Source organism: Dermacentor andersoni, chromosome 3 (genome assembly GCF_023375885.2).
Source record: "Dermacentor andersoni chromosome 3, qqDerAnde1_hic_scaffold, whole genome shotgun sequence".
Taxonomy (NCBI): Eukaryota; Metazoa; Arthropoda; class Arachnida; order Ixodida; family Ixodidae; genus Dermacentor; species Dermacentor andersoni.
Window position 1 is genome coordinate 22410053 of NC_092816.1, and position 27917 is coordinate 22437969.

A 27917-nucleotide genomic window follows, 5' to 3' on the forward strand; every position below is an offset into this window, starting at 1 on the left:
GTGGTCAAAAATAGATCGTAGGCCGTAGCAAGGCGAATAATGATTTCTTGACCTCGAAACTGACAGCGTTCAGCGTTGACTGTGATCACGGTCCCGACACGTCGAGTCCACTTGCATATCCGTCACCGAATCGAAGATAAGGTATTGGTGACGGGCTTGCTCAGCGCAGTGCCCGTTGTCAGCGCCGTTAATATGTCCTCGGGCTACGTCTGCGTCGTCCATGAACGGTGCTTCAATAGCCCGGATCAGTAACCCAGTTACAGAGAGGTCCGCGGCAAGAACATTTTGCGATTAGAGCTGAAATTGGGGCAGACTCTAACGTCGGCTGACAGGCGATGCTGACGTGTCGCCCACATGTACATCCTTCTGATTGTGGCAGCTCCTCAATCACTGCCACCGATGTCTCCATCGCAGAAGACGAATGAACTGAGGGGTTATAGGGATTACAACTCGGTGCTTGTAACTCGTGTTCATCCAGCAGGAGCCGCATGGAGTTTTTTTTTTTTTTTTTCTGAAATAATATGCTCTATGTTAAGCGAACCGTATGACTATGTGAGTTAAAACAAATATTATGGGGTTTTACGTGCCAAAACCGCGATCTGATTATGAGGCACGTCGTAACGGGGAATTATGGAATAACTTGGACCGCCTGGGGTTCTTTAACGTGCGCTTAAATCTAAGTACACAGGTGTTTTCGCATTTCGCCCCTATCGAAATGCGGCCGCCGTGGCCATGATTCGATGCGGCGACCTCGTGTTAATCAGTCCCACACCATAGCCTAAACAACCACGACGGGTGACTGTGCGTTGCCAGTGTAGCAAATACAAAGTCGGTTTCATTATTTTCCGTTCTTTTTCTTAAAAGAATTGATCCTACTCTAAATATCATATTTTGTAAGATAGAAGATTCCGTGCGTTTTCCTTGACAATATCACGCGCCACGCTTAAACGCTAGTATGAACGGTCAGCACTTCATATTTGTTTGAGCGATGATCAGTTCCGGCGCTGCACGGTTGAAATGGCGACGCAGTGAAGCGAACTTCACAGTGAGCGAATACCCGTTTTATGACAGACGTTGAATGAGCACTGCGGAAGTGCTTTTAGAAAGCCACGCATGCGGAACGCTCTATCACTCCAGTATGTTTTCGAGCTGCTCGCTCGAACAACTTCTGTGAGCGTACCGTGAGGAAGTGAACATTTCCGTCCACACGGTTCTTTGCTACCCATTCGTTTTCGTTCTTGAAAGAGAAACGGAAAGACAGCCCCAGTCACAGGATAAAATAAACCGCGCTTGTTGCGCGGAAAAGCATAGCCGTGGGTCTCGTTAACCGGTAATACAGTCTTACTGGCAGCATAGGGTAAGACAGTGCACAGAGGAAAAAAAACAGTACTTGCAGTACAGCTTCTTCTCATTTTCTTGCCTTTCTCGTTGTTCTGATTGATCGATTCGCCAGACACAGAACGCTTCGACAACGTTTTGCTTCAACATCGGGCCTTGCCACACAGATGCCGGAGTTTGTGATGCCTGCTCGTTTCTGTGTGTCCCTATGGCACTGCTGGGCAGTACACATTTCTTTTAACACACGAGAAATGCGCAGCGGGCGAACCTGACCATGCTCCATCTGATTCCGCAACCGTTAGTCAGTGTGTAAACACGGGAGGAAATGATCAGTAATATTTACAGATGTGGTGTCCAGAGGCGCGGAGTGATGTTGAATAGTGGAAGCGTTGCTTTGTAGCACATATTCAACGCTGACTAACTTCAGCGTTCCCAACTCTTGCGAGTGTTGTGGGTCGTACTGAGCAAAAAAAGAAAGAACGCGCGTCTGTGTGTCTATATGATATTGCACTGATCTTTTCCGTGATCGCTTCTTCTTCTTCTTCTTCTTCTTCTTCTTCTTCTTCTTGCGTGTGTGGGGGTGGTGGGGCCATTTGGTTGTGTGCGTGTGTTTACAAGGTTGTTTCGAAGGTGTTCGCCTATTGGTCGAGGTCGGCTTCTTCTTTTCTTTTACAAGTGTGATAAAGAATGATCTGCTTTGACGCGATAACGTTAAGGGCCCCGCGTCGCAGAAAACCTAGTTTCGGCGTAGGAGTCGGCGTCCGAGAAAAAACATCCCGAATCCCGCATTTCTATACGCCACTAACCCCCGTATCCCAGGTGGTCGAAATTTCCGGAGTCCCCCAATACGGCGTGCCTCATAATCAGAAAGTGGTTTTGACACGTAAAACCCCATAATTTAATTTTTTTAACCCCCGTATTCAGAAATGAATCTTAACTTGGAACCCGCGCTTGACTTAATTTAAATTTCACCACCCAAGACATTTCCTTCGGGTCGTGAATGCCCCTAGGAAACATCTTGGGCGCGCTCACACCAGGCGTCAGTTATATAAAGTCAAGCATGGGCTTAAAGTTAAGGTACACTTATGAATATGGGAATCAAGTTGTTCTTCTATCACTAACGTTGCTCATGCCTTGCCTTACGTTTCTTACAAAGTTATTCCTCGGAATTTTGAGAATGGCAGCGCACAAACAAATGCCATGAAAGAAAACACGACAGCGCATGTCCTTTATGTTAAATCTTCTCAGACTGAAATATCAAAAGTGCGAATTAACATCAGAAGACCGGCCCACGCAAGAGGCCGCGTTTCAGCCAGAAAGCTTGACTTGCATAGATTTCGCCGTCGGCGTTTCACGGTAAACATTACAGTTACTTATAAGCTGCAGTTGCCCGGACGTGTGAGTAGCAGTCAGGCATCCTTGGATGCTATCACGTTCCACTGGTCTGTCTGTCTGTCCGTCCGTCCGTCCGTCCGTCTTGCGCCAATGCAGTGGCCCAAGCTGTCTACCAGCTTGGGCCTCTAAAACAGGTGGTTGTGATGCCGTCGTGGCCATTCCATCGTGGTCATTCCAGCTGCGTCTTTGACTTCGTCGTTCCGTCATTGTCACGTGTTTTACGCCGACCCAATGGCCCAGATTATCTAATAGCTCGGGCCACTATGTATGAGCTTGTGGTCCTGATAGTCATGGTCGTTATTCCAGATTTGTTATCCAACTCTCGTCGTGCCGTCGTCGTCATGCATTCCTTGTCATACCGTCGTCGTGACGCCATGGGGTCGTTCCATTTTCGTTCCTCAAGCTTCGTCCTCCGACTTTCGTCCTGCCATCGTCGTCACGTCACCTCGTCATACACCCTTTGTTATACAACGTTGTCATGCGAGCGTTGTCACACGCTCGTCGTGGTCATTCCATCGTCATCATTCTAACTTCTTTATCAGATTCTTGTCATGCCGTCGTCTTCACGCCATGGTCACACAGGCGCCTTCAAGCTGCCGTTTTACCATCGTCATCACTACAGAAGCGTCATCCCAATGCCGTCCTGCCAACATCGCCATGCCGTCTTCGTCGATCTATGGATGTCATTTCTTCTCCGTCACTTCATCGTAATCATGCAATCGGCATTCAGTCGCGATTACCGTGTAGACTGGTGTAAGGACCGTGCTTATATTTCACAATTTTGACAATGTGCGGCCCTTACACAGGACCAAACCTTTTGGTCAAAATGGTGTCGGCGCAGCCAGCGACTATTGTACACTCCGGAACTCCGAATGTACGATTGCATCAGAGGTAAACGCGCAGCTCTCGCCATCGAGTAGGTGAGCGCGGAAGTGAGAGCGCGCGAAAATTCGCCGATGCGAGTGCGCGGCATTGGGGCGCAGAACGCTATTGCGTCTCCGATGGGAATTTTTTCCCCAAATTTTGGGCTGCAAAGTTGGGGGTGCGGCCTTCACGGGGATGTGGTCCTTACACGAGTCTATACGGTATGCCTTCGTTGTCATACCTTCGTCGTCACTGCGTCGTCGCTAGAACGTCGCTGTTCATGCGTCCGTTCTTATGCAGTCATAGTCATGCAGTCGCGGTCCTTCCATCGTCGTGATCCGGTGTTGGTCGTCCGGTTGTCGTCATAGCATCGTCTTCAAGCCATCGTCGTCATCCATTTGTTTTCATGCCGCCAACTTCACGCTTTCGTCATTATACCATCGGCGCCACTTTGTCGTTTTCATAGAGTCGTCGTCACGTCATTGTCGTCACACACTCTTCGTTATCCCACTGTCTTCATGCCGTCATCGTCTCTCCATTTTCGTTACCCCATCGTCATCATTTCATAATCGTCATCTTTTTATCGTCATGCCGTTGTCGTCATACCGTCTTTGTCGTTATATCGACGTCATTCCTGTGCCATTCCATTGTCGTCACGCCGTCATGCTCACGGTCGATCATGGCAAGCAAGTGCAACAGGCAAATTGGGCCGATGCCGGAGATGGTGTATGTCGCATATAGCCGAGGCAACAGAAGTCTGAGAATTACCCCTACAGATTTTAATAAACGTGATGTCAGCAATACATTGTGTGGCTTCATTGCTTGAATGTTAATTTCATTACCGTCGACAGTCTTCGTTTGATGGTATTTGCCGTATTTTTTCTATCTATCTATCTATCTATCTATCTATCTATCTATCTATCTATCTATCTATCTATCTATCTATCTATCTATCTATCTATCTATCTATCTATCTATCTATCTATCTATCTATCTATCTATCTATCTATCTATCTATCTATCTATCTATCTATCTATCTATCTATCTATCTATCTATCTATCTATCTATCTATCTATCTATCTATCTATCTATCTTCTAACCTGTAGGTAAAATTACGTCTACGCTGCTTTTGAGACAGCGTGAAAGAACACCGATTATCCACTGGTTATGCAGGGACGCGATCGAAGATCGTTGCTCCAAACGCGCGTTCAGTTTGCGTTCATTTTCTCCTCACACCGTTGGCCTAGGCCGCGCCGAGTAGTCAGCCGCCAGGCGCGGCTGATTTGGCGCGGCCTAGGCCAGTCGCCTGAGGCGAAACTGAACTCAAACTGAACGTGCGTTTCGAACAACAATCTTCGATCGTGCCCCAGCTTACTTCAACTGATGTTCTGTGCTGCCGCTAACAAAACCTCCGCTCCTGAGTACATAAGCTTTCCAGAAAAAATCGCTAAAGTTTGTCGACCATACGATGTGCAGCGAGGCGTGCATGCATTTCGCCGTCTGATTTGTGTATTGTTTTATTTGCTTTGCAGAAGTATCGAGAACCAGAGAAACTTCGTGGAGCTCAACGAGACTCAGCTGCAGTGGTACCCTTCCCTGAAGACACTGTGAGTGGAGTCGCCCGTCTCCTTTTGCAGAAGTGCGACTGTTTCCTTTCTTCTTTTTCTTTTCAAATTGAACGGCGACGAGTAATGAAAATATTTGATGTCCTATGGTGTATTCGGGTTCTCGGGTTTAAAACCAGTTAGCTCGGTTAAAGTTTGAAAAGGCCTAACTTCGCAGAAGTTGTTTCATCGTTAGGTGAAGTTACGGTAATGCTTATGACCGCAGAACTTTTTGGCACGTTGTCAGAAAGCACTCACTCCGTTGGCGATTCTGGGACGCCTTTTTCGCGGTCGAACATTGATATAAAAAACGCTTTGTTTATCACGACATTCTCTTGTTACCCGACGTTGGGAGGTGCAAAGTGATTCACATACAGCAATATATAGTTGTCCTTCAAGTGAGAAACCCATTGTCTCGGGAACGCTAAGCCAAGCCTCAACGGTACGGTAACAAGCACAGGTTGCGAAATTTTTTGCGTTTGTGCATTAGCGAGTTCGTTCTGTCAATTGATAATTATTCTCCGCTCCTTACATCGCGGAGACTTGTCTCAATGCTGCAAGAGGGTCCTGAAAGACGTCGCTATACTAAAACACTGTCAGAGTTAAAGCAGCGCAATAGTTTCGGTTTTCCATTTTACGTCTTGCATGTGGCCAATGTGATAATCTGAGAGCAAGATGCCGAAACACACACAAAATATTTCATTAAGTCCATTTTATCTCCTGTGTAGTCTCAGCGTCGTGCTCTAGATAGCAGTCGCTTGACGCGCAGCCACAGCTGAAGGCTGCGACAGCTGTGGCGTCGACTGCAGTCATTGAGAAAAATGTCGCTTCACTGCTCGTTACGTTTCAGTCTACTCATCCTCAATCCGCAGTTTGTGTATTTTCTCCGACTGAGCGCGTCCCGCTGCAAATGCTGATGCTTCGTTGGTTGAGTTTGATTAAATCTGGATTTTGGGCTTCCACAAGAGCTTTGCACACGAAGCCTGGTGATCCACGAAACAGAGAGCTCCAGGTCAAAGAAAAAGACTGCTATTGGATTCATTTTGACAGACGGCGAGTTCCGCCTCATAATCAGAGGTTGGAGACGATGCAATGTAAGAAAGACAGTGATTCAAAAATTGATATTTGTTCAATCTGTTACAAACTGTAATGTGTTGTCATACTGCTAAACACAAACAAATGCAAAAGAATAAAATTCCAGCAGAACCCATCTCAAGACGTATGTTGACCTTAGTGCGATTAGCATTGAAGCAATGTGGTGACGCACCATATTGTCATTGCTGAAATGCTTCGTGTATGAGACGTATGTCACGCTTCTCTCTCTCACTCATCCCCGTGGACAGGCTGCGCCATCTAGTGACGCCGCCGCGAAGCCCATGCATTGTACGTGTCTGAATACATATTCAGACAAATTTCAATACGCCTATATCACCCATATGCTGTTCAACCCAGCACTGGGTAAATTTTAGAGGATTTCTGTTGTCATTGAAGAACGCCACATCCCCAGTGTCACATAGCCAGTGATCCAAGTTGGCGTGAAAGAGATTCGTTGAACAGTGACAAATACCCAGTGTCGCATACTCAGCGACCAAAGTCGGTCCAACGGGTGGTTTTGAACAACGTTCCCTCGACACAGCAGCCCGACCCTCCACCCATTAGACCCTATCTACCCAGTGACCCAAATTGGCGAAACATTGGTTAGAGACACAGAAACATACCGGATAGTCCGTGAAATATCTTAAGAATGCTAGTCTAGTATTAAAAAACAGTTCCTGGCAAATTCGTACCACCTTCTCGATCGTGAGCCATCAGGCCAGACCCTCCTGCAGACCTTTTTATTATGGCAAATAAGTTTTTCATTCTCGATGTTATGATTAGGAAAATTATTCCAAAATAATTTGTCATGCTGATTTGGAGAATAAACACGGCACAGAAACATATGGTAAGCTTAACAATTTTGGGCTAAACAACTGAAAATTTATAAAGGGAAGGGTACTCCGACTAACTTCGTTAGAAATTCCAAGCGTGAGGTTCATATTCAGAGCACGATCACGGCCGTTATCTCCTAGGGCTCCACGAGTGAAAAATCACCACCTGTCAAACGCGCGCGACGTTAACAGGAACGATTTGTCAGGAGACCCACCACTTTGCCCGTCAGCGATGCTAATCTGAGCGACAATGTTAGTGCCGTGAAAGTCGTTGAGATATACTCAACAAGGTCGAAACCTCGGGTTTAGATCTGCGCTTGGGGATGCGCGGAGTGATTGGCCTCCCGCCTTCTAAGTAGCGCGGACGCGCCGAAGCTTGGGGTCTGCGTCCCGCGAGGGCGCAAACCCCGAGCTTACGCCACAGGGCACGTGGCCAAATTGTGAAGCGTGAATTACGTTTCGCACTATACTAATCAATGGTTCAGCACAGTGAACACATTCGGAGAGAAACCAAGCTTTAAGATCTACGAAAAGGGTGTTGTGCCATTACCACCAGCCCGGATTCCGAATCTACAAGATGCAGAATTTATCCTGCGAGCGCCCTTTGGACAAACCCGGGGCTGCGCCGAAAGGCACAGCGCCCTAATTCTCCCTTGACAAGTCAAGATGCTGAGCCGTCGGACAGCGGTGTCCTGCGGAGAAGCATCGGCGAGCAACATGTTCAAACTTGTAACCAAGTGCCAGACAGCCCGGCGCCGCACCTCCCCTTGCCTGGAGGTCACCGCGCCCGCCAACTTTGAACCGAGGGGCCAGCGCGGTCGCTGGTTGGACCTCTCGGACGACCGTCGAGTGCTGGCTTTGTATTGGGCCGTTTGAGTGACAATGGTTTCTCGGGGATTATAAGGGCCGCCGCCGCCACCTGGAAAACCGGATCCGCCGACCGACCGGGAGCAGAGTGCCGCTCTCGACTGGAGTGAAATGTGTCACGCGTTTTCGCCGGACGTCGCCGTGCGGGAACAGTCGCGTTTGCTGTGAGCTCTCGGCCCCAGTGCCGATCCCTTCATGTCCTGTATAATGACCTGTATATAGTGTATAAAGTCCCTTTTGTTATTCTCACCGACGCCTGACTCGGAGTCTTCGCTACCAACGCTCTGTCACGAAACGGGTGACGAGCGCTACGGGACCACTTCAAAGTCGGAATAGCGGTGGCAGCGGTGCAAAGTCGTAACAGGGGTCACAACGACGCAGCACTTGTAAGCTCGAGACAGAGAGAGAGAGAGAGAGGATGCATGGGAAAGCAGGGAAGTTAACCAGAGACTGTTCCGGTTGGCTACCCTGCACGGATGGAAGGAGTATCATGAAGGCTCTGTTACGTTAGGGCGTGTCTTCTGGTTCGTAGTACGTAGTCGGGCGTCGCTGAGAGAGTCGCTTGCCCACGCCGTCGTCCGCCTCTATTGCTGAGAGTTGGTTGCTGGTGTAGAGCTGAGTTCGGGAGAGTGAAGGAATGGAGGTAATAGTGATCTAAAGAAGGAAATGACGCTTGATTCTGCAACCTCTGAGACGGGTTTATTTACATGTTTGCAGTTCAACTGGCCCCAGCAACACAAACGCAACAGCAACACGAACGAAGTGTCTTATGTGCACGCGCATTGTTTCATTGGTAATGCGCGTTCTGATGGTGTAATCTTGAGCGATCGGCAATAACTTCAGTCGTTGACGCGCTCCGTGGTAGAACAAGGCATATCCTGAGGGCTTCGTCTTGGATACCTTGGGTTGTATTCAGGTTAGTTCTGCAGGTGTTGGAGATGACCGGTAGGCTATACCGCAGGAATACAATAAAGAGGAAACACACCGAGAAGGCTCCTGTCGTCCTGAGAAGGATCCTGTCGTCCTGAGCCCGTACATTTCAGGAACCTGAGTAGCTCGAATAAAGCCTCCTGCGCGGAGCTTCTTTGGGAGCACTGGTCTAGAACCATCTCTTCGGATAGGGGACAATTGCCCAGTTGGTCCAGCGCTGTGCACACCACTTGCCTCTCTGCGTTACAGCGCGGGCAGACACAGACTACGCGTGTGAGCGTCTCGTCACAGCTGCGTGTGTCGCATGTGGGGCTGTTGGCCATTCCAACGAGGAAAGCGTAGGAGTTAGTAAATGATATGCACTGTCACATATTGTACGTTCAGTTGTTGTGAGAGCGCACCGGCAAGCTTGGAGCGAGGGGCTACATAGGAGCGCGCGTGGTGATTAGCTCGGGTTCGTAACGATACCGAAAGCGCGTGCATTAACTCCGTTGTGCGATGGTCGAAGGGATGCTGTGTTCGCGGTGAAATCACGTGCGCTTTGAACTGTTGCGAACACCAGTCACAAACATGGCGGGCAACTCCGACATGCTCATCGCACAGTAAAGCTTGGAAGGGCTTTCACTGGTGCTTATATAGTTTTCACAAAGATGCGTACCTCCTTGATGGGTATCCTTGCAGTCTACTACGAAAACTGTTATTTAACTACAAGTAGGTAGAGCTTACAATATGTACTAGCAATGTGTCAGCGTTCATTTTGCGTAACATAATTTTATGACAGGAGGTCTCCTTTCAGCTATGCGCTCTGGGACCTCATTCTGTTTATTCATGTACACATGCATGTTTTTTTTTCTTTTTTTTTTTACGAATAAGATAAACTGAAACGGAAACTAATCCTTCCGGTGTCATCTACTCGCCTGTTGTTACGCTGTTTAGATCTGCCCATGACGGCGTCAACTGTCTTGCCATTCTTCTTTCGAGAGCCCACTCAGTGAAAGAACATTCCGCACTTGCGCGTGACCTGACATTATCTCAATGGAATTCATCCAAGTTCACAAGTACGCGCCTTCATACCCCGGACCCTAATCTACAGCTCCGTATTCCGCCCGACCTTCCACGACGTAACTACACCCTTCTAGTCCGTCTATGGCTAGGAATAGCATCTTCAAATGCGTATTCCTTTCTTATCTGAATGGCCAACAGCCCGCTTTGTGACTTCTGCGGGTGCAATGAAACAATCGCGCACCTTCTTTGTAAGTGCCCTTGTTTCAACCCACAAAGAGCAGGCCTCTCAGCCATTCTAGACAAACTGGACAAGCGCCCAATGACAGAAAAGAAGATCCTTGGAAACTGGCCTACGCGAACATCAGCGCGATCCGCTATGAAGGAGCTGCTGCGGTACTTAAAAGACACGGGACTTTCTGACAAATTGTGATTTTACACTGTGTGACATAGGATTGCACGGTGACACTGCATAACACTAGGAACGCCTTTGCGGGCTGCGTGACAATCCCCGCAGAAACAGGTCGCGCTCTGTGTGTGTGTGTGTGTGTGTGTGTGTGTGTGTGTGTGTGTGTGTGTGTGTGTGTGTGTGTGTGTGTGTGTGTGTGTGTGTGTGTGTGTGTGTGTGTGTGTGTGTGTGTGTGTGTGTGTGTGTGTGTGTGTGTGTGTGTGTGTGTGTGTGTGTGTGTGTGTGTGTGTGTGTGTGTGTGTGTGTGTGTGTGTGTGTGTGTGTGTGTGTGTGTGTGTGTGTGTGTGTGTGTGTGTGTGTGTGTGTGTGTGTGTGTGTGTGTGTGTGTGTGTGTGTGTGTGTGTGTGTGTGTGTGTGTGTGTGTGTGTGTGTGTGTGTGTGTGTGTGTGTGTGTGTGTGTGTGTGTGTGTGTGTGTGTGTGTGTGTGTGTGTGTGTGTGTGTGTGTGTGTGTGTGTGTGTGTGTGTGTGTGTGTGTGTGTGTGTGTGTGTGTGTGTGTGTGTGTGTGTGTGTGTGTGTGTGTGTGTGTGTGTGTGTTGCTGTGTGTGTGTGCGTGTGCGTGTGTGTGCGCGTGTGTGCGTGTGTGTGTACGTGTGCGTATGCGTGTGCGTGCGTGTGCGTGCGAGTGCGTGTGTGTGTGCGTGTGCGTGTTTCTTTTTTCTTCATTTTTTTATCCTTTTCTCTCTCTCGCCTATCGCATCACTTTGCTCCTCCCCCAGTACATGGTAGCCAACCGGAAATAATCTCTGGTTAACCTCCCTGTCTTTCCTTTGCCTTTCTCTCTCTCTCTCTCTCTCTCTGTTTTTCATTGCGTCAAGCTCATTTCGTGAAGAACGCACCGGCTACAGCCGCGAAGCGTCCGCGGTTACAAAACTTGATTGTGAATTTTATCCTAAACCTGTCCTAGTCAAGACGTCGTCCACGCTACGAATTATCGTCCCCCCTTTTATGGACGAAGCAGGGCCGGTTTTTATTCCGCGTTCTAACAGATAAGTATCACGCGGCAGCAGACGCGAAGCTGAAAGGCGGCCTAATCTAGCTCGGAGCACTAGCTCTCCGCAGGTCAGCGTAACGCAGGTATTAGGGCGGTGGTTTGTGCGGGGCTCTACGGTCAAGAATCCCGCAAGACGTAGCTCTCCTTGTCTTTGTTGAGAATCCGGTGGATTAATCGCCCGGCCACTGAAAAGTGGAGCACGTGGTTCGTGGGGACGACGGGCTGGCGTCGCGAGTGGGGGCACGACGTAGTCGTGGCAGAAAGGCAAGAGCAGATACCGGGACTCACAAGAAAGGAAGGGAAGAGGGGGAGGGCGAACAGCTTTGTGCGTGTGAGCCGGCAGCAGTTCATGCGAGCGGCTGTAAAGCCGAAGGACGAACGGAGACGCCGTCCTCGCAGCTTCTTTTACGACAACCAGTGTGCCAGGGAAATCTCGTCTTCTTGGTATATACTGTCCGCCGCTTCGCCAGATTTTATGCGCGCGAGCACGCTCTGGAGCGGCCAGGCTGATGAATCGCTTGCCTCTGTGTCGGTCCCTTCTGTGTAACGAGTATGCTATAGTCTTTAGCCGTCATGTCGCTGCGAGTGTCTTCTGAACTCTTTTTTTCTATGTCTTTCGCTCTTCTCTCGTAGTTCTCGGTACTGCTCTCTATCTGTCTTCCTGTTTTTCTTGTGTATATCTACATTCATCTAAAGCCCAGTGTCGCCACCTTGACGACAAACGTCTTCGTTCTTTGTCGCGGCTTCCGCCATGAACATGAGATCCAGCAAATATTTATAAAAAAAGTTAAATAAGCGATCTGTATCTCTCTTTTTTTTTTCTGTGTGTGTGCGCCTTTGAAGAACGTCTTCGACGAAGAACTGTGCGCCCACAGGTCTTGTCCTTGTTAGCGACCGGGAAAGCACGAGCACTAAGCCCCGGCCGGAATAAGTGGGCCACTGTTCGGATTTCGTGGATTAACCTACCTCTTTATATAGGTTATTTTCTTTTGCATTCCTTCTGGCTTCATCTCTTTATTTCTTTTTTTCTTCCGCAACTATAGAAACGCGTTTTGCCGGCGTGGGCCTTTCGTTTTACACCGCTTGACGAGGCGACCTTGAAAGGTAAATCCTTAGCGATGAAAACTCGCAGGGGTTTTTCCGCTCGCAGTATGAGCGCAACTTAAACATTTCCGTGGAATACTTCCGTCAGCAAGCGGAAGGGGATGTGGCGATGAGGGAAACTTTAACTGTTTGTCTAACTAGGAAAGTTTAGACGTTTAACTGCCTGTGAACTTAAGCACATCACGTAGCCCAACGACACAACCACGAAATCCCGACCACAGCGGCCGCATTTCCATGAGGGTGAAATGCGAAAAGACCCGTGTACTTAGATTTAGGTACATGTTAATATAAACCAGATGGTCCAAATTTCCGGAGTCCCACACTAAGGCGTGCTTCATAATGAGATCGCGATTTTGGCACGTGAAACCCCTTAATGTAATTTCTAATTTTAACCACGAATAAATACACGTCGCAGGCGTTGCGATGCCGATGATTGGCTCCTGTGAGGTGTCTCTAAGTCTTGTTTTTGTCGTTGTGCTACGTTAAGTACTTTAGCAAGCACCAACTAACACGACAAGTTATCCAGTAGCGGGTGATCGCCCGGCGAGTAATGGTTGCTGTAGCAATGCAAACATTCAGTAAGGAATGGGGTCGATGCGCTGCTCTCATATGGTTGAGTTCTCAACAATGCTCTCGCCTCAGATCCTTGATGGCCCGCGCATCGTCCATCAGATGCGTTTTCAGGTGACTGGTCTGGAAAACGTAACTCTCGCGAACGCAATCGTGAGTAATAGACACGTTGCAATTTTTTTATTAGGAAAAGTGTTAGACGGACCTGCAACGCTAGAAACCTGTTCGCTCACTCGCTTGGTCAGGAAGGGTTTTTGCGCTGCCATTTCTTTTTCATTGTGTAAATGTTTTTCGCTCTCTTTCTATGGCTTACGGTGACGTAATTGTGATGATGATGATGTGATAACTTTATTTGGAATCCGGCGATAGGGAGGCCCGGTCTGGGGCCGCCTAGACGTAATTTGGGTATCGTTTGCTGACCGTCTTACTTAAAGAATTATAGAAATCAACTTCATCACTCTATCTTACTACGACTCGCCTCACACCGGTGCACCACATGCATCACCCGTGTTCCGCTGTTTATGTAGCTAGCGATCTGTTGCTCTCTCAACTAGCGCAGTTAAATGACCATATGTAGCAAGATGCCGAACAACAATGTGAATCATACATCGTGACACAGTCACTATGGTGCATTGCTTGCTTTTCGTTTATGCGATCGTCTGCATGGGGCTCTTGTTCTTTTCTTCTTTCTTTCTTCACAGGACTGTTCACAAATGTGGCCTGAAATACGTCTCTCCTAAAGCCTTCCAGCACAACCAGGAAATCCAGAAAATGTAAGTGGTGCGACAATGATCAGATCTGACAGGAAGGAAGTCTCGAACTATCTCTTAGCCTATCTTGTTATCTCCCTCCAAACAATGTGTCCTTTTTTTCTTTCTTTCTTTTTTCTTTTTCATCTGAGTGGTCATTCGCACCTGCGAGGAACTTGAAGCAGATGCGCAGTTTTTGGCAAATTTTTACAATTGGTTGGTTGATTTGTTTGTTTATGTCAGTAATCTTGAAAACGTTCATCGTCGATTTTTTTCACGGCATCGGATTGTCATATGAACAGGGCAAGATGACCTGAAGAAATAGTAAAATAAAAAATGCCAAATTTTCCTGCTCCGTCACTTCGTTTATTCTTCTTTAATTTCATATGTAATAAAGTAGGAAGGCTGACTCCGCTCGCTTTATTAGATTATAGAGGTATTATTGTTCTCAAACATTGCTACTGACAGCGCAGAATGCGCGATACTTCAGACTGCGAAATATTCTGTTTACTCGTACATACTTCGCCGCCCACATTTCACGATAGTATATGCAACAGGCCTCGTCGAACATTGCAATTTACAGCAGTCGAGTCAGTCACTCCGTGCTCAAGTTAAAAAAAAAGCAGACAGGAAGCCGGGATCAGCCATTGTTACTGCGAAGTATAGACGCCAAATTTAGACGGAGATATAGGCACTCTACGGTCGTCTTGACATATATGCCGCCTGGCCGCCTCCGCATTTTTCTAACAGACTGTGACGTGAAGGCACTCCGCTCACTTTCAAACACGGCTATTGCTCTTGCGTAGCGTGCAAAGCCTGACGCCTGAGAGCAAGGCCGCGCCAGATCGCAATGTGAATGAGTTAGGACGATGTTGCTGCAACAAGCTCGGCAGCAAGGATCGTCGTTTTTCTTTACTGTCTTTCTTCCTTTCGCAAGAAACTGTCGTTCACTCCCAGTGTCTCGTCAGATTGCCGAAAAAGAATGAAAACAGAGGACGCCACGAAAAATCGGGCGCCGTCGGCAGAGAGCGTGAACCGTATATGAGAAAGTGCACCTGATCTCGACGTATCAAAGGGCTGTGCTTTTCCGAGACTCCATCACGCCGGCGGCGCGAGCTGTAAAATAAAGTGCGCGCCTCAAGATTGGAAGCGCGCCGACGGCAGAGCCCGTATACACTGCTTCATATTAACAAAAGGCCTGGTGCGGAGACGGATTCAAGCGTGCGTCAGCGCCGCATGAACTCGCTGCCCGTCATATACTTCTCTTTCTGTTACTCTCTCTCTCTCTCTCTCTCTCTTTTTCTTTTTTTCGGGGACTCGCATATCGCTTTTGCGCCCGTCGAGGCACTCCGTCCGTCGCCGTCGACCTCTGCGCTGAACCTACTGGGCACTCACCCCCGATTCCCGCTAGGCGACTGCTTCCCGAAAGGTCTTCTTTCTACCGAAAGCATATCTCGCTCGCGAAAGCCAATTCGCTCTCGGGCGAACAACAAACCAGCGGCCCCGACGCGGGGGTCATCAATTCTTACGCGACCTTGAAAATAACGCGCTCAGAGCTGACAGCGGCACTCCCATTTGCTCGTCGACATTGAACAACGGAGACCCGCGGACCGAGGCCGTTGTTTTCATTAATCCGGCCGTCTTCATAGAGCGAGAGAGAGAGAGGGCGCGTGTTAGAGGGTGAGGGAGAGCGTGCGTGATTTCGAGGCGGCATGGGACGACCGCCTCGCGACAGCCTCGGTGTCCGTTATTTCCACAGGGATCTCCCGCGATCTCAGTGAGCGGGGAGCTCAGCGGGCGTCGAAGCGCGAACATGCTGTGTTTGCGGCTGCACACACGCGCGCACTAACACGAAGGAAGTCGCGGCTTCCTTTGCCTTCACGCCGTTCTGCCACGAGCGAAGTCGGTATTACTTGCTTCGGCCGCGATATGCGAACGTGTGTTAGGGCGAGATCGTTTCGAGGAAGCTCCGCCGAAAGGACGGAAACGCGCACCCACCTTGTCATCAACTAGGTATACTACACCTTCGGCACCCGCTGTTACGTTACCTTTATTTATATTGGCATAGGCAGACTATACATCGCCCCGATCGTTACGCCTACTAACCTAAGGGTACTAATTTTGTAGACATAAGAACCTGCTGGCTTGAGCGAAAGGTTGGATATGTTAGCCTGGCGTTCTGCTTCTCCGAGTGAGCGGCGAAATATCAAGCAACATTTACATACACTTATCCACCGCTGCGCAAACACTGTGCGCGCATAACGCATACCTATCAAGGCAAACGTGCTCGCATGTTCCAGACTTCGTACAAAACGTCGCTGAGTCCTGCTGCCGCTATGAGTACCGGAACCACTTTCGCTCGGCCCGAAGCGCGGTACAAACTTCCGCGAGTTTAATAAATGATCAAAGCTTGAGTCTCTGCTAAACGTCAACGTTCCGAGAGAATGAAATGAACTGGAAAATGGGTATTCGTTTAGAGTCAATTCTGAACGAAAATGAAGCGTCAGAAGGTGGTTAGGCTGTTTAGGCAAGTGAGCCTATTCTTCATCAACGTCTGTAGGGTAATTTTTAGCGAACGTTTGTTATACAGCTGTAATATCCTCCTGTGACAAGGCCAGCACAATCCCCTGTTACCAAAGCCTCCTTACTTAATGTGGAGTTTTCGAAACCTCATCACAAGGTCCGAATTTCTCATTAGTTCAGGTTTATTCCAAACAAATGCACACGCCTTACCTTCCCTCGTCAGTAGAGGTATTGTGACAGTGCCGCGTTACTTTGAGTGTATTGATGTTTGTTTGTTTGTTTGTTTGCTATTTGTTTGTTTTTTCATGTCTCTCTCTTTTTCTGTGTGTGCTTTTCTCCTCCATCTTTATCTCGCCACTTACCCCTTCCCCAATGCAGGGTAGCAAACTGGATATCTATCTTCCAGTTAAGCTCCCTGCCTTTCGCATCTCGTTCATTTCTCTTTTCCTCTCTCGTCGCACTGTCGTAAGCGCGAAAGAGGCACCAAGGCGAAAATAGGTTCAATATTTTAACCTTGGTGCCTTTTTCATCAGTTTGCATGTCCTTGTTTCTGTAAAGAGTAGAGAAAGCAATCGAATGTGTGCTTTGTTAAACTATATGTCAGTCTCTCCATCTCTCTCCCTCTCTCCCTGCGTTTAATGATTTTGCGGGAACACCTCTAAAGTTTGCTTCATTAAAAACTTGAGGACGTTAACCTCAACGTCTTCTCACTGATGCTAGTTCTTAGTACAAGCTGAGACCTGTTATTGACAAACCTGTTAAAGAGGTGCCATTGTAGCTATTCCCGCCAGTTCTCACATTATTGTGTGGGCGAGCAAGCTCGCTACTGAACCTCCTTTTTCAAGGTCGCCTTTAGAACAAGGTCGTTTCAAAGAGAGTACTCAAAGTGGTATTCAGGGCCATGCCCAGAGCGGAGCTAAGAGTGCGAAATATCTGCTTTGAAAAACGTTAGATCGCTGTTCCTCTCTAGCTTCGGTGCGACATGTCTCTGAAATCCTTGTACCTGCCTTGTGTTCACTCCGACACGTGTCAGGCAATGAAAACCCTCTCGCTTCTTAGCAGCACAGCTGAGCTGCGTCAAAAAGCAAACTTAACGCTTGCGAGACGGTTCTCTTGCGTTCCCGGCGTCGGTTCAGATTCCGCACAACTGAACGCAAAAAAAAAAAAAAAGTTTTTTATGAAGTAGCTTTATGGCGACGTAACTAACCTGCGTTTAAGTCAACTTTTCGAGTTCGGACATTTTATCTTTTTTTTCTTCTTGTCCAATCCTGGCGAACATTGGTGTACAGAATAAATAATGCTGCGTTAGTCAGCTTTCTTTCGAAACGAATGCTTAATAGTTGTTCGATGCGGTTACCTTTCACTTACTTGAAAGGTCCTTCAAAAGCAATGGAAGTTTACCGAGTTGGTATGAACTAAGCGCCTTGAAAAGCGGCCTTCTCAATGGTTTTCTTCTTAATTTTTTACCCTGCTGAGCATATAAGAGCGTAGTAAACATATAGCAACCATAAGCGAGCTTCAGCTTATTCTTTGACCGGTTATTTGGTGCGCGGGCCCGTTTACTGGAATATCGTAAGACACGATTATTAAATGGCCGAATCCGTTGTCACATCTCCGGTTTATATGGGTTAAAAACTCATATATCTAAAATTGTGAGTGGTGTCTATTCGCTAGCTCTGCCCACAAGATCGTTCTGCAGTGGAAAGTGAACGAGTAACGATAAAAAGGGAGAGGTAACGGGGGTGGAGGGGGGGGGGGGCTAGTGTCCGAGACAAGATTTATGAGAAACACATTAAGACGCCCACGCAGACGCGCGCACGAACGCATAGACACACATAAAAGTGTTGTGCGGATTTGTTTGCTGTCGTCCGTAACGCAGCCGGTGGCCGTTCACTCAAGTGTTTATGCGGCGCAGCTAAACCACTGATAGCTTATTTATTCATATTTCGTAGAAATACTCATTTCTGCTCAGACTTATTTGCAGCCTTTAATGAGTTGAAATTCAGGATGTTTCGCAACTTGATCAAGGAAAGTCACTGTGCTTTGAGAATTTTACTCGGCTTTCTTTTTCGTTCCTGTCATTTTCTGGGATTCTTCTTTTAATGTCTTTCAACTGCCTCATGTTTAACAAACAGCAAACTTAAGCAACAATTCTGTAGTTTTTTTTTTCTGGCTTAGTGCTTTGGAACAATGTGAAAAAGAGGGCTCTCCCGCGTGTTGATCAAGAAACTGCTCGTCAGGAACGGGGAAAAAATAGAAATCACGCGAAGTGGGTTGCATGCAAAACGCAGCAGGACAGGGCAAGCTGAAAGTGGTTGAGCCGCTTCTGGCACATTTTATGCAACTGTCTCTAGCCTCCAACCGATGAAAGACATCGTGAACGCGAGTAAACAATTACATTGCAGCACTACGACAAAAGAACGCGGTGAGATATGCGAGAAGAGAACGACAGAGGAGCCAGCATATACGCAGGCGGCACACGCAGACTAGGTCAGTAGTCCACGCTCTTCAGACAGGAAATAGCTGAAGAACCATTTCGACCGTATATAAATAATGTGCCCCGCAGAACACACGCACTTACATATAAATAGATGTCCGGTTTCACAATGCGCGCGAGGCAAGCGATGGCTTCGGCAGCCATTTATCCCCGCTATGTACAAGCAACGCACATTACAGCCCGCCTCGCCTTTTATCGACTTTTATTGCATGTCTGAAACATTTATTATGTGCATATCTCTCTGGAGTATCCGACTTACCCTATATCATTTATGTCGCATGGGCCGGAACTGCTGTGTGTTTAAAGCGCAAAAAACGCCCTTTGAATGAGCCTATTCGATATGCCATGATGGTCTAGATTACCTGCTCTTTCACAAAAATGTTATGCTAGGTCGTAATGATGAACACTGTTCCAGATGGCGCGATACACTCCAGAAGTGGTGTGACATTTGTACTTGTCTTTGATTCTATTTCAGCGATCTAAGGTTCAACCAGATAGAAGCGATCGCCTGGACTGCCATCGAGGGACTACAAACTATAGAGCTGTAAGTAAGGTTACCGGCTTTTTGGGAGGCCGGTTGGTGTTTAGAAGTTCAGAACTGTTTCATTTCTTGCAACTTGTCGAGGGTCTTGCAAGCGAAATACAGTTACATGTAGCTTCACTAAGTCTGAGGGCTCTTCAAGGCAGCGGGATATTTATTGAACAGACGCTTGATGAACTAAAAAATACGACCTACAGCTCCAATCAGCTTACAAGAGAGTATGTAGATACCAAAAAGGAAACATACAGTTGAACTGAGAATTTATGAAGTCGAATATTACCAATTTCTTCATTTTATGAACACTCAAAATTACAAAATGTTTGCTATTCGATTTAATGTATTTAGTAATTCAATTCTACGAAGGAAAGTTGACGATCGCTTCCGGTTTTGCGAAGCCGATCCAAAAAAAGGGGAACAGCTCAGGGCGCCACAGAGAGAGCTACACCAACTACAGCTGTGTCTTTAGGGCCATAGCTCTGCTCCTTGAGGTACAACTTCCAAGGTCAATCTCGGCGTGCGTTTGACCTTCAGCCGTCGGCGCGCAAGTGTGGAAGTGTGACGTCACGTCACGTGATTCACTGCAAGGAGGCGTCGCAGGTGGGCTTGCTCGAGCCTCGCCGCTGTACACCACGTGACTAGGCGAGGGTTGCCTCGCCGGCACTCGCTCAGTCTCGCCATGGATGAAGCACGCGCTGGTGCGAGTGCGTCAACTCTTCGCCACAGGCACCAGGCTGAGCACCATGCCGATATAGCTCGCCGGGAAGAAGCACTGGAGAACCGCATCTAACCATGCTTAACAGAGTTTTCGCTCGTATAACTAGGTTCAAGCCACGTTGAACCCCACCGACTTTATTTCCTTATCTAGAAAAAAAGAGAAAAACTCAACTGCACTTATATGAGCCTACCTAACTGATTGTAGAGGAAATATCGTGTACACCTACCTCGCGATTGCTTGTGGGTGATAACGCACTCGCGAGCTCCTGCAGGGCAGCTGTAGATGTGATTACGCTATATTGTAGCAGTATCTAATCATTTCTTTCTTTTTTTTTTTGGTTTCGTTGAGTTTGTAACTAAGTAGACATTTCTTTGCTTCATACCAGATAAATAATTTCACTGTTTGACCGAGGCATTGTATGGTTCGATTTTACGACATTCTCGATTTTACGAAAGTTTGACCATTCCGCGTCGACTTCGTAAAATAGGGTTACAAATATACATACAATAACGTAAGTAACCGTCAAAATTGCCAGTGTTCACTAAAGAACACGTACACAATCTTACATTTTTTACAATCATTACACCTTCAAACACAAGGTACAGACACGATTCTGCACCCTAACAGCAGTGCAGAAACGAAACAAAAGAAATAAGTTGATGACACTGACTTGAATGCATATTCTTCCCTTCTTACTTTTTTCTTTAAGTGAAAGACTTTTCTAAAGGTTTCTTGTGCGGTGATTTTAGACTAAGAGCAAGAGTTGCATTCGTTCAGGCTCCCCATATTATTTCATCAAAGCAATGATGCGTTGGGGTCAGATTTGACTAAACTGGAGATCAGTCAGAAGGCGGAAGCATACAAATGATAAAAATTTCATTGTCATTAATAGTACTGTGTGCTGACCAAAAGTCCATGAAGCCATCATAACAAGCTGGATGATCGTAGCAAAATGACCTGAACAAATAATAAGCTTAATTATGAAGCTGTTCGATTGTCGGCGGTGTTACTCTCAAAAGCCTGTACTTCTCTCATTGGAGCCAAGCTTTCTTCAGTCGCCCTTTTTTCTCCTACATTTATTAATAATTTAGAAGAATGACATCAGGTTGCAAAGTTTATTTCAGACGCAAAATGTTCTAATTGTAAAACGATGTAGTTGTTATCATGTTGTCTCAAGTGCGGCCAAAGTATGGATTTTTTTTCCAATGAACAAATACGATTCTTCATTTTTTCAATAAGCAAAGACGATCCTTCATTCATTCAGTCTTAGCTGGTGTCTTCAGTGCTCTAAGTGAAGCTCGAACACTTACTTTTCAAGATGTGCTTTCTATTATCTGTCTGCACACCACCTTCTTGATTTCGATCACCTTGCTAAAGCGTGCGCTGCATCACGTTCTTCGACTAGATCCGACGCGGGCAAGATACGGTCCGCGAGCCAACTGCGACCCTCCATCTGCGCCCCAGCCGGACCACCGAGCTCAATCCATAGCCTCGAAAACTATCCGTCTACTGGTTTAAAGCCAACATATTACACATTTCATTACCTGATCTCAATACATTTCTGCATGTGTCAACAAAAAAAAGTAATGAGAAACAGTTAACATAAGTACGACAAAAACTCTGTTACCTCACCTCAACTGGCCCGGGCCCCTGTGCCTCATGCAAGCCCCTGTAGAACAAGAATTGTCCAAACCTGGGCTAGATCTAGCCTTTCTAAGTCATAACATTGCGTACAATAGCGAACGTAATTAGCTCATCTGCGGATTCCTGTGTTCCCTTTGTTCCCCGTGTTTTTCTTTTCCCCGTGATTCGGTGCTGAAAAGCAATTAGGCGACAATAGTTTCATTTAAGGCAGCGCACTGTTATATCATACAGGCAGTGGAGCGTTCCTCATCTAAACTCTGCAGCTTCCTTCGGGAATGGTGCAATTTTTCGGTCGGATCGCTTCCGCTCAATCAGCAATCGCTTCCGACCGAGGCAGCGGTTTTACTGATTAGGTGCCTGCCTTTTTTATTATTTCTGAAAAGAAAATAAATAGAGGAATCCGTCGGATGCTTTCGCAGTCTACTATATTCTACTTGATTGCTAAATTATGTAATATACAAAAAATATCAAGGCGCCTACAACGCACCTGCAGTATAGTCTCGCCCTCTCTCCTTGAAAGTATCAGAAGTGTGTTCTTTTTTTTTTTTTTTGAGGTAAGTAAACCTAAAGGCGATATATTAGCGCGCTAACTAGAGAGTTATGGATGCACTTCAAACAAGGGAAACAAAACAGCAATGTTGGTCTCTCCTAAATGAGCCGCTGACAACCCAATCGCTGTTGAGTTATTTCGAAAAATGATTGAGTGGAGAGAGGAAGCAAAAATTCTGTGCAGCGGGTAAACAAGAAGTATAAGGGCACCGCAATAATGAAGAGAGACTCAAAGGCAGAGCTATGTGTACTTAAAATTGAGTCGCGCGGAGTGATATTTCCTTCTCGAGTCCTCCTCATCTCCCATCCGCAGCTTTCTGTTCTTCGGCACACCCCGTCTCGGCAGCGGTTCGTGGCGACGAAATGTTCGCCATCACCGCGCTTCATGTGGTTCGCCTCCTGTCCCACCGCTTGCAGGCTGATCAGCGACAACAGGCTCTCGTGCAACTGCAGCAGCAAGTGGATCCAGCAGCAGATCGCGCGCAACAGCAGCATCTTCGGGCCTCTAGGCAACAAGATCGAGTGCTGGCCGCCAGATGGCAGTGCGCAGCCGCTGCTCCTGGCCACCTACCCCATCACCGGATGCGGTAGGTGTGCGCGAGACGCTGTCAGTCGGCCGCGCTTTCCTTGCTCCCCTTCTCCTAGGAGGAAGGTCTCATTCGAGGTCTATGTACGCAAATACACGGGAACGAAGAAACTACATTGCCGAGTCGATTTTCAATAGGTGTGCCGCATTTGAGATAGGCACTTTTTGTTTGTCTTAATTATGTCGTGATCTAGGCCGAAGGGCGTTACAGAAGTGTGGTGGAACGGAAGGCACAACTACGAGAGAGAGAGAGAGAGAGAGAGAAATGAAATGGGGAAGGCAGGGAGTTTAACCGGAAGAGACACTTCCGGTTTGCTACCCTCCGCTGAGGCTGGCTAAAAGAAGAAGTGGCTGTGGTCTTGCGTTGATGAGCTGCAGATCGAGGGCTCGATAACGACCGCCTTTCGATGGAGGCGAAAGGAAAAAAAAAAAAAGTACTTGTACTTATATTCATGTGCATGTTAAAGAACATCAGGTGATCTAAATTGTTCCGGAGTATCCCACTGTGGCGTACCTCATAATCAAATTGTAGTTTTGACAGAAAATTTAAATTTAATAATGTATTCATAATTCCCAATTATGAAATGTTATCTGAATAGTTTGTTATCGACAATGGCGGCTGTGCCTCTAGGAAAATGATTCAATTATTACGATGTTCTGAGATAAAGAAAAAAGACTGACTGAAAGCTTCAGTATTGCCTCTTCACTTATTACCTTGGCGCGATAATGGATGCGACGCGCACGTAATGAGGTTGAAAAAATGGTGTCACTCAAAAGGGAGATGGTGATACCAGATTTTGAAACGGAGTCAAACGTGCTGTTGTTCTACGTGACGCAACTGATGGAAGCGCTAGATTCACTTTCTTTGAGGTTATACTAGCAGTACGGTAAAAAAGATAGAATAATTGAAACTAATTGCACTGAATTATTTTGAAAAAGCTCCAGCGAAAAAATTTGGTTTTCATGATGTGGGTACTACACGGTTGCAGCACACTCTAGTTTAGGAAGCACTAATAGTTTTGCCTACTAATAATATTGAAGATGATGACAGCTTTAAAGATCATGAGACTTTCAGAATGAGTTCATACTTTCTTTTTTGTCTAAGACAATATTTTAGAAAAACAAACGAAAACCAAAAAAAATATATGTTTTATAGCAGGAAGCAGGACATTTACAACCCCCTAACTTTGGAACAAAAATAGACATCTCAGTACGGTAAACTGCATCAATTAGGTCGTATGAAGCGAAAAAGAATGGGATATTACACGAAGCTATGCGACTGATTTGTGGACAGAGATTGTGCAGAACTTGTGGAAACTCGATAACAACTACGTGTAAGTGCAAGCAAACATACGGCGTATGTCTGTTTTGAACGATCTAATAGATAAGCTTGCAGAATTAAGGTAGCTGTTTCGGTGCGGAATTACGCATATTTGAACTGCATGCTTTCTTGTCTTTTTTTTTTTAATTTAGGACTTTTAGACTCGTTTAATACAATATTTCACGCGATACGTCGAAATTTCCTTTCCGACAGGCTTTAGAATTATATTATTTTCCTTAACTTAAGAAATTTATTCAGATACATTATTTTCTAACGTGGGCATGTCTGTCTTAGAGCGAACTCCGGTTCCACTATTACAATGAATAAGAAACGGGTGATGAGAAAGACTTATTTTGAGGCTTTCTCGTATAATCTCTTGTTCTTTAACCATTTAGTAATTACTTTTTATGGTAAGGCTGGTGAGAAAATAGCTGCCAAAATTCATAATTTGTGTGATTTGACTTTAAAAATGACATAACGTATATTTTTTTTAATCTTTGTTTCACATATGATCATCGTTTCGAGCATAATTGTCATGTCAGTGGAGAGGCTGCCCAACCTCTTTTTAAATACAATTAATAAAAAGAAATCGCCTATCACATTGAAATAAATCAATCGAAACTCAGAAAAGGTCTTTTATTTGGCAAGCGCTGAACCAATAGTGTATTAAAAAATTTAAGGCAATCGGCCTCACTACAAAACCTATGAAACAAACAGTGCTTACTGAAACAAATACCTTTCGCCTTGCGCATGAGTACTGGTCTCCGTCAGTTCGACGACTCCCGTTTATGCATGCTCCAGACGTTATTTAAGTCGCATAATGTCGCTCGTAAAAACGTTCATTAGTTTAACAGCACAACGTGGAAAAGGAAGGTTATTTTACAGCGAAGGTATTAGCCTCTAGTTGGTCGAGATTTTTCGTCGGCTCGTGCTCATCTAAAACTGGTGCCGCCACCTAGCGGCCGCGGCCACTCAGACAGACCTCAAATAGCAGCTGGAGAAGGTCTTTTTGTCTTTGAGGTTCTGCATAATAGAATTATGTTTTGTCGTATATGGTGTAACGTGATTACTATCCGAAGGTATAATTCCTGCAGCTTTTGTATAAATCGCAATTTAGGAATTTTCTGTCGCAAAAATTCTGTTAGTTCAATAAGACACTTGCGCTTGGCGGAGTGCCTGGACGAAAAAGGATGTATGCTGCACTTCCGCACGCGTGCGTGCGCACGTGATGTACGTGGGCACAGTGTATCTGTCCTTTGTGGTTGTGGTGCTTGTCTAACGTCGGCTGTGCGTGTCTAACGTCGGCAACAGCTTCGCTGTACACGCACTTTCACAGAGTGGAATGGAGGCGGATTCTTTTTTCTCGATCTCGTCTTCTGAAAAGACAGAAAAACGCTTTGTTTGTTTCTTCACAAGTTCTCCCGAGTTCGAGAATTCCTTCCAGATTTCTCCCAGATATCGCAAAGAAATCTAATAAATGGAAGACTCGTACGACGAAAACCATACTCTTGGAAACGTTAAGGCCGGATTCGCTTGCAACAAGCAACACTCCTCCTCCTCCTCCTCCTCCTCCTCCTCCTCCTCCTCCTCCTTGGCCGAACCTAATGTTTAAGCCGGGTGACACGACAGAGGTGCAGGTTATGGTGTCTGCCAATAGCTCTTATTTTCATTTATAACGGTGTTTCAAATCATTGCTATATTCAAACTATCGCAGTACTGTGCCCTGTATCAACTTCTCTAGGCAGACCTCGCACGTGTAAGTGGTTCGTGAGTATCATTTTACGAAACCATGTACGTCGAGGTACAGTGTTTTGAGAGCTCGGCAAACACAGAGAGGGACGCGCTGCTGGCAGCTTTCCGAACTGAGCACTAGACAATGATGCAATACCGTTTATTCTGGTGTATAACCAGTAGACAGAATGAGCGCGGCCTAGGGGCCAGAAAGGATGCTTCCGTGTGCCTCGGCTAAATCTGGGCCACCTTCCGTCATCTCGAACCGTGGCGTGCCGAGAAACTGCTCAGCAAATCTGACGCGTTTTGTTCTGCTTTCAATTTTCCATCGTGCTTTGCGAAACCAGCGGAGAAGCTCGTTCGCGTCATTCTGACGTCGCGTGTTGAACCGAGGCAGTGAGAATGCGTTAGATAGCCAGAACGAAGCAACGAACAGACAACCAAGGACATTGAGCTCTACCTTCTGGGATGGTTCGTTCGCCAGGCCGGAATGAGGTTTTCTTGGCGTATGTCACATTACCTTTCACCGAATCGACAAGCCAGAGTTGCTACGCGCAATCGGGAGCAATGCAAGAGGCCACTGCGCGGCGAGCCGTACGCCCGACTAGTTTGCCTAACAGGTAAGTACCCTTTACAGACTTACGGAAGCACTGCAGTCTTGAGCACATCACTTCGATTTAATCGCCGACAAATGATTCCAGCGTGATTTGGAGAGGCCGCCAGGCTTGGTTGAAATCTTTCATGCGAGCCCAATCACGACACACACTAGCTGTGCCAAGTTGTAGGCATATCGCGCCGTACGTCAGCGATGATTTACAGCCATGCTTATTTTGCTGCTCGCTTTCTGCTTAAGTACACACGAAAGAAAAACAAAACTCTCCACGGCTATTCTAAGCACCGGTTGCAACTGCGCATGCCGGACTGGCAGTCTCTAGCGGTAACGCAACACGCGGCGCACAGGTTAACTCGCACGTGTTTATTTTACCAAACGGCCGTCGCCATTTGTATATGTAGGCTGCACGCTGCCTTGTTGATCGACTCTCCTTGGCCGCTTTCGCCCGTAGACCGAGCAGTCGGCGGGAACAGCGCCCGCAGTCACGTTGAGAGGCCGACTTCAAGGCACGCCGCAGCTGATCGCTGGCCGCGGCGACGACGGCTCTCTCCCGAAAGAACGCTGTAAAGACACGAGTGTTGGGAAAAAGAAACAAAAAGAAATAGGAGACGCTCTGTATGCTAAACGAAAGCGATGTAGCACTTAGCCAAGGCGTCGGATTCTAGAAAAGCCTTTAGCTCAGACAGTACACAGTCGGGACTCGTTCTAAGCCACGCCTTCGCAACGTGGTTTCGGATGGTTTGGTTTATTTCTGTCTTATGTAAGGCTAAAAATCTGTATTTATCAGGCCAGGCAGTTTACCCTGCTACCACTGCACGGGTGTGTCCATCCGTTTGTCCGTAAGTCTGTGCGTTAATCTATGGGCGTTTCGTTCGTACGTTAAAAGGTTATGGCATTCTTATTGCTTGCGTCCCGAATAGTTACTCGAAGCAGCGGTTGAAGAGTAATCACTGAAAGCTGAGCACAGCACGCATAATACATGCTTTGTTCCCAAAGGTTGCTTTGGCGGCAAACACGCAAACGAAGGTAAAAGCAGTTCCCTCCGCGTGCGTGCGTGCGTGCGTGCGTGCGTGTGTGTGTGTGCGTGTGCGTGCGTGCGTGTGTGTGTGTGCGTGTGTGCGTGTGTGTGTGTGTGTGTGTGTGTGTGTGTGTGTGTGTGTGTGTGTGTGTGTGTGTGTGTGTGTGTGTGTGTGTGTGTGTGTGTGTGTGTGTGTGTGTGTGTGTGTGTGTGTGTGTGTGTGTGTGTGTGTCTTAATACCGAAAGAGGTATGAGGATGGGCGATCTAACGAGGTACATGCGCCACAATGACACTGGAGCTTCGAGACTCACGCAGAAATTAAAAGGACATCATTAAAATTAATAATGTAAACTGCAGCTACAA

General features: G+C 46.9%; 1 protein-coding gene across 1 annotated transcript in view; it reads left to right on the top strand.

Moving 5' to 3' along the window:
• The window catches only part of LOC126519053 (high affinity nerve growth factor receptor-like), a 176867-nt gene that overhangs the window by 108270 nt on the left and 40680 nt on the right, over nucleotides 1–27917 (top strand). Inside the window, exons 2-5 of the mRNA XM_050168668.3 lie at nucleotides 5132–5206; nucleotides 13768–13839; nucleotides 19311–19379; nucleotides 22702–22871. Of these exons, the coding sequence (XP_050024625.1) occupies nucleotides 5132–5206; nucleotides 13768–13839; nucleotides 19311–19379; nucleotides 22702–22871 (386 nt within the window). The remainder of the gene's footprint in view (nucleotides 1–5131; nucleotides 5207–13767; nucleotides 13840–19310; nucleotides 19380–22701; nucleotides 22872–27917) is intronic.